Source organism: Gadus chalcogrammus, chromosome 1 (genome assembly GCF_026213295.1).
Source record: "Gadus chalcogrammus isolate NIFS_2021 chromosome 1, NIFS_Gcha_1.0, whole genome shotgun sequence".
Classification (NCBI taxonomy): Eukaryota; Metazoa; Chordata; class Actinopteri; order Gadiformes; family Gadidae; genus Gadus; species Gadus chalcogrammus.
The window spans coordinates 462,070-469,560 of record NC_079412.1 but is presented as its reverse complement, the minus strand read 5'-3'; the positions used below and the strand labels follow the sequence as shown (position 1 = coordinate 469,560).

Sequence of the window (7,491 nt, the reverse complement as noted above, 5' to 3'; positions counted from 1 at the left end):
CTTTGGCCAAGGTCAGCTCCAGGTCATCAATGTCCTTCTTGAGCTCAGAACACTCATCTTCCAGCTTCCTCTTCTTGGCCGTCAGCTCAGAATTGACCTCCTCCTCATCCTCTAGTCTCTCAGATGTCTCTTTGAGTCTGGCCTCCAGCTGGATCTTACTCTTAATGAGGCCCTCGCATCTTTCTTCTGAATCCGACAAGGTTTCAGCTTCCTTTAAAAGGGATCATGAATTAAATTTACAGCAGACACTTATTTGATAATGTCTTGTGAGGAAACCGTAGAGCTCTCTCAGTGTTACTCACAGATTGAACTTGTAGTAGGAGGTCATTCTTTTCCTGAAGCAGGGAAACCATTTTTTCCTCCAGCTCCTTTTTCTTTGAAAGAGCTTTGGCAAGATCTTCCTTGGTCTTCCCAAAGGTCTCCTTCATTTGAGCCATCTCCTTTTCAGTCTCAGCACTCTTCAGCAGTGGCTTGATCTTGAAGTAGACCTTCATCCATGGCCATGTTTTGACGTTCATGAATGAGCGGATGTTGTACTGGATAGTAAAGACGGCCTCTCTAAAAACGATTCAGGTAATTAGTTTAGGTGTCTGCAAAGTTATGGTTAGGTGCCAAAATAGGTTTCAGGCAAATAAGGTATAAACAATATACAAATTATGTTTACCTTCTCTCCATCATTTTGACAAATTCTTTCCTCATGTTGAATCCCCTGCAGAGAGCCTGAGTCAAGGTGACCAGCGCAGCGAGTTTCTCATCTCTCATCTCCTCTAGAGCACCCAGGAGACCAGCTTTGAAGAACACCTGAGAACAGTAGTTTAAATCGGATCCAGACTAAGTTCCCTCAGGAAATACTTCCCCCATTCTCACGCCAGAAAGGGGGTATAACATGTGAGGTCAACAATGTGACCATATCCACTTCAGTGACCTTCTAAATTAACAGGAAGTGTGTGGAGCTTGGTACTACTTTAGTGTAAAAAGGGTGTGTGACATCATGAAATCACATAAAGCAGAACTGAGACAAGGTAAGGATGAGGGAAGATGGGGCTGAGGGGATTAAGGACCGGTCCCATCTAAATTCTCATACAGTGTCATACAAAGTCTTTGCGTTCTGAAAAGTTAAATTGATGCTACCTTGGTGTGTCCAAACTTGTACTGAGTGCTGTCAACATCAATGGAGCCCAAAAGTTTCTCTGAGGCCTTCTTGTTGTCAATGAATTGTCCCTCAGGGATGACACTGGCATTCAATACTTTGTATCTGCAATGATTGAAGAGGAGATTGATTTTACTTCCAACACATGATGAACCATGCTGATGTGGAATAGCAGGTTAGGACAGTAGCTTAAGCGCTACCTCTGCTTGAAGTCACCATAGAGGACTCTGCTGGGGAAGCCCTTTCTGCAGATTCTGATTCCTTCCAGCACACCGTTACACCTCAGCTGGTGGATGACCAGGAAGTTCTCCATCAGACCTTTGAGACAAATTAGTAAATTAAGTTTCCTTAAGTTTCCTTGTTTTCAAAAGCACTCTTTACATTACATAAGGAATTTTGAGGTAAACAAACCTGGAGTTTTTGATTCGTTTGGAATCAAACAACGCACAAAGTGTGGATGTGTGCTTCTCAAGTTGGTCATGAGCTTGCCCAAATTTTCCTAAAATAAGTACATAATCCAATGTTACAAATACGAAAAAAAGGTATTTATTAAATTTTCAACCTAATCATCCATATATTTAAGAGAAAACGAAAAAGGACGTTTTTTGTTCAGTATTTAATTATGTCAACTTTGGCATACTGGATGATGATAACTTTGTGTACATGGGGATACCTGATGTTGTTATAAAATTCCCTTTGGCTGTATAAATGTATACATATGTACGACACATACAATGGATGGGTACTGGTGAAAACAACTCTGCTCTTACCCTGAACAGGGCCGACACCGTCTGGAAGGAACCCCCCTTCTTCTTGGCGCCCTTCTTACTAGCAGCATCAGCTATGAAATCCCATTTTAATCAGATATTGCAAGTCATACACAGTTAGTACCATTCCTTTGAAAAGTAGCAATATACATTTCCTTCATTTGGTAAATAAAATAATATATGATATGATGTACCGTCTGGTAGGGCATGGGACGCATACAGCAGAGCCAGCAGTTTAACTGAGGACTTCTGGTAGAGCTGAATTACGGAGTCGTTCAGGGGGTCCTTGTTCTTGTCCAGCCAGCCGGTGATGTTGTAGTCCACAGTGCCGGCATAGTGCACCAGGGAAAAGTGGGCCTCAGCTTTGCCTTTGGCTGGCTTTGGCTTCTCAAAGGCCTTGGTTTTGCCAAGGTGCTGGTCATGCAGTTTGTTCTTGAAGGTGGTGTCTGAGGCCTTGGGGAACATGCACTCCTCTTCAAGGATGGAGAAGATGCCCATTGGCTGTCATTTGGATGGAAGTGAAGTGTTGATCAGTAAATTGACCTAACCCTATATGATGATGGATTGACACTCATTCATAATTTTCTATAAGAGAACGTACCTTCTCAATAAGCTCAATGCAGGCCGCCAGGTCCATACCAAAGTCAATGAACTCCCATTCAATTCCTTCTTTCTTGTACTCTTCTTGCTCCAGTACAAACATGTGGTGGTTGAAAAACTGTTGCAGTTTCTCATTGGTGAAGTTGATGCACAGCTGCTCCAAGCTGTTGTACTTTGGAGTCAGAGAGTTACAGTCAGGACATTGCTTGTGCACGTGCAATTGCTTGTGCTTCTTCCAACACAAAACATCAAAATGATGACTTTGTAGAGCTCACTTACATTAAAAATTTCAAACCCAGCGATGTCCAACACACCGATGAAGAATTGCCTGGGCTGCTTGGTGTCCAGCATCTCATTGATTCTGACGACCATCCACAAGAACATTTTCTCATAGACTGACTTGCAGAGAGCCATCACTGAGTTATGGACCTACCAATTTTAGAGAAAAGGGGAAGGGATTGTTAGACATAATATGAATGAAACATGTTAAATGGAAATTCCTTTCTTTACTTTCAAATGTACTTATATTTTACCTGCGGACACGTTTGACCTTTGGTGACGTACTCATTCCCAACCTTCACTCTGGGGTAACACAGAGCCTTGAGGACATCCGCAGAGTTCAGACCCATGAGATAGCCAATTTTGTCTGCGTCTAAAGCCATCAACACAAAATAAATGCATTCAGTCTGAAATACATTTTCTATTCAATAAAACCAAAGAATTATGGAATAACGTAAGCTATCCATTTTTGGGGTTTGTACCCTCATTGCCATCAGGCTCAGCCTGCTCTTCACGCTGCTTCTGCTTGAACTTCATGTTCCCATGATGCAACACGGCACCGGTCAGCTTGTAGATGCCAATCTTCTCATCAGCAGTGAAGCCCAGAATGTCAATGGCAACCTGGGATCCAAATACATATTTATCAAAATCAACCAACCTAATTTATAATGACTGGTGAATGCTTAAAAAAAATGAAGTTTACATCAGTGGCGATGAATTCTTCAACATCATCGATACTCTTGACAGTGATTTCACCTTGACTGATCATGTGATAATCAAATGGGTTTTTGGTAATGAGAAGAGCGTCTGGAAAACAAACCAAAAATCACAAAAAGAGAAACACATGATAATTGTTTGTAACCCACACTCAATATGGAAAATAAGAATGTCATGATTTACCCTACCTATTAGCTCGGGCTTGTGGCCAGTCATGAGCTGATAGAAGATATGGTAGCTTCTCTCAGCAGACAGCTGGAATGTCACCCTTGACTTCTCAAGAAGATCTGGGTAACAAGATACAAGCAATGCATGGCTTTATAAACAGGATCCAACGATAAACATATTCAGATAATAAGCAAAATAACTTACATGTTTCAATATCAGCTGATGCCAACTTCCCAGAAGTCGCAAAGTGAATTCTGATGAACTTTCCCTATTCAGAGAAGGATACAGAAGTGCACAATATAAGCCTTGCTTTGATTAATAGATGTGGTCACCATATGAACAGTATTTAAAAATCTGATTGTTTTAATTATTTTATAATAAACTCAAACTTACAAAGCGGGAAGAGTTGTCATTTCTCACAGTCTTGGCGTTACCATAGGCCTCAAGCAAAGGGTTCGCTGCGATGATTTGATCTTCCAGCGACCCCTGCAAAAGACACTCTGTTGGTTTCAGCACTTCATAGCTGCTCCAATAATGAAAGCTAGGGTTGTTCTGTTCTCAGCCTCACTTGGATGTCAATTAGGATGAAAGTGACCTCCAACTGAGGATGTACGATAAGTTCTCTAATGTAAGAATGTACAATAAGTTCTCTAATGTAAGAATTTACAATAAGTTCTTTAATGTAAGAACAAAAGTTGATGTCACAGTTCCTGACCTGCATCTTTCCAGCAACCTGCTCGGTTTTCTTGGGTCCAGATACAGCGATTGTTGCAAAGTACTGGATGACCCGCTTGGTGTTCACAGTCTTCCCTGCACCAGATTCTCCACTTGGGGATCAAAGAAGTATTAGCTACAATAAGGCAATGCCATATTATTGTCATATATTTATGTTTTGTATTGGAGGATTACTTACGTGATCAGGATTGACTGATTTTCTCTGTCTGTATTAGATTGAAAAAGGGAAGAATTAGCATTACCATTTGGTGAAACGTATAAACTTTAGCTAATATTTTAAATAGTTGTATACCTGTGAGCATGGCCTGATAGGCGTTGTCAGAGATAGAGAAGATGTGGGGTGGAGCCTCAATTCTCTTCTTGCCTCTGTAGGCGTTCACCACGGAGGAATCGTACACTGGGAGCCACTTGTAGGGGTTCACAGTGACGCAGAAGAGCCCAGAGTAGGTCTGTCTCCACCAGGATACACATGTCAGCATGACCTTATGACGTTATACGACTAAAGGCTTCCATGTGCATTGAGGGCTGAGACTCACGTAGATCATCCATGCTGCGTAGCGCTCTTTGAGGTTGTACAGCACGGTAGGCTCATTGAGGTGGGTCATCATGGCCATGTCCTCAATCTTGTCATACTTTGGGGGATTCATGGGGTAGATTTCCTCCTCTTTTACAGTGAGGGTCTATTCGGAATACATAACTGCATATAAAACAAGCTGCCATATTATTGGTTCACTGTTAAAAAGAGAGTGGATTCTGAGTCCTACCTTATCACAAAGAGTCTTGACTGTGGCTTTGCCACCATCTCGGCTCTGGAGCACACCCTTGAGGTACATCTCCTTGGGCTCAGACACAAAGAAGGCGGTCTTAGCGTCAAAGGGGCTGGTCTGGGCCTCGAGCCGCTCCCTCTCCGGCTTCCGGAGGTACACTGCCGCAGCACCAAAACACTGCATTTCACCGTCCCCCATGATGGCTCCTCAAGCTGCTATATTATCTACCTTGAAGTACACCAGGCTAGTAGAGATGAGATTCCTGGAAGGCACATATAAGAATTCTGCTGAGAGATGATTGAATAAATTGAATTAAATTGACTTTTTTCAAGTATCTTTGCGATCTCTCTCTACTATTGGAACAAAAGAACCACCTAACCAAAGAGATTTCAAACTATAATGGATTTTAATTTAAATCCAATCAAAGACTTCTTTGCTTTAGTGTTAAATTAGAAATGTTATCTTTGTCATAGAATATAATTTCTTGCAAACAAATATCTTAATTCAGTCGTGGTTCTCACTCATCAATCATAGTGTGAGCTGATGAGCAACTTACCTTCTCTGGGCTTTGCCTGGAGAGGAGAGTCCCTCTGTCTTTTATAAGGAAGCATTTGGAGGCCACACCACACGTCTAGCTCTATTTGGTCATGCTGTCTGGCACTGTGGTTTAGTTCTTACATCCAGTTGTCTTCTTATTCTGTTCTTCACGTGTCTCCCATACAACATTGGTGACAATCTTAGATGGGATTCCTGATCTAATGCCAGTGTAAATGGTGCTTTGTTGAGTGCAATGCTTTGTTCACTGAACATATGCTTGACACTATAGAGATTTCTATATTATAGAGTTTACTGTGCATCTTAGGCGCATTTGTCTATTGTGTGACGCCTGTCAATTGTGCATATTAAGATAACAATGGTCTGATTTAGCGGATTCATCTTTACTTATGGACATGATTTGATTTGCATCTTTTTCAAGGTTGTTTATTTTATGTGATACGTTTTAACACTGCCTGTTTATGCTATGTTAATAATTAGTTTGACTTGTATAAATTCCTCATTAATGCTCACAAGGACATGTTTGCTACATATGCTGGTACAGCTCATTAATGGTTCAGATTTAGAAGTTGCTTAATGGAAAATCCATGGTCACTAGCCTACCTTCCAAAGATGTGACCAATGCATCCTTGTAATGTTCTCTGGCTCACCATGGGCCTTGCTGTGGGGGAGACTTGAAATGTCATTGATATACTGTTGCAGAAGCCCTGGAAAAAAATAATGATCGCCAGTGAACTTCAAAGAATAACAGAGATTGCCAAGAAACTTATTTTTAAAACTGGGACACCAGCTGTAGCAGGGCCTAGCTGTGGATGCTACACAATAAGAGAATCTCTAAATGCAGAGAAATTAGGTGATTGCTTTGAGTAACTTAACTCTTTATTTTTTGTTTTACAAGACAGGTATTTTTGAGACCTCTAAAGGCAGAATTATATTGGCGTACACATGAAGGTTGGAATGACGGCTGAAGAAGTAAGTAGGATTTCATATTTAAGGGTTTTTGTGTTCATCTTGATATGCGTTAGATGTAAGGTGTAAAAAAAGATTTGATTGGTCAAACGCCAGCCCACAGTTGTTCAACTTAGTTCAACTTAGAAGATGATCACTGACCTATGAATGACGACCAGACGAGGGGGAGATTCTAAAGAGCTTCTGCCATAAGATATAATGAGATGACACTCGATACGTGCTCCGAAACACTTCTTTCTTCTGAGGACACTTTTCAAATATAGCTGTGTTGGCGATGTTGACATTAAGCCAAATACCAGACATCCAAGAGGCTTATTGTGTTTGGAAGCCCTCTGATCTCCCATGTCAGCTTCTCTGTTTGTCGAGCTGCAGCAACTGTTCTGTGGATCACAAGCCAAGGTGAGTTACAAGGAACATTCCAGACTGGCTGCAGCCAAACACAAAGGAGCCTGCATATTGCATTCAAATAGCTACATTGAAAAAAAAGTACATTGGGGCTTGTTTTGTTGTTGTTTCGAATGGAAACATGCACACCTTTATCAAGTTACACGTATACACACGCACACAAGGGTTATGTAAGAACTTCCCTACTTGCCGTGTCTTTCAAATGTAGCCTGCTAAAATTGTTAAAGAGGCTTTAGTTAATTGTCTTAATTAAATGTAATTGTAAGGTAAAGGCTTCTAAAAACAATGTTTGAACCATGAATGAAGTCAGTGCAAAATGTTGGTCAGGTTTTTCTCTATGATCTCTATATGCCTAATTTGCCCTTGCTCATTGTATGAA

General features: G+C 41.1%; 1 protein-coding gene across 1 annotated transcript; it reads right to left on the bottom strand.

The window, feature by feature from the left end:
• Positions 1–4: 4 nt before the first annotated feature.
• LOC130390463 (myosin heavy chain, fast skeletal muscle) lies at positions 5–5,500 on the bottom strand (the record flags this gene model as incomplete). Its single annotated transcript, XM_056600442.1, has 21 exons — positions 5,181–5,500; positions 4,953–5,096; positions 4,709–4,865; positions 4,595–4,622; positions 4,397–4,508; positions 4,075–4,167; positions 3,886–3,949; positions 3,702–3,800; positions 3,500–3,603; positions 3,279–3,417; positions 3,051–3,169; positions 2,797–2,946; positions 2,519–2,689; positions 2,112–2,418; positions 1,921–1,991; positions 1,562–1,649; positions 1,351–1,468; positions 1,132–1,255; positions 665–801; positions 303–558; positions 5–211 (listed from the first exon to the last, which is right to left on the bottom strand). Coding segments are annotated over exons 1-21 (2,889 nt in total), but the record flags the coding sequence as incomplete, so codon positions are not given.
• Between the last annotated feature and the right edge of the window lie 1,991 nt (positions 5,501–7,491).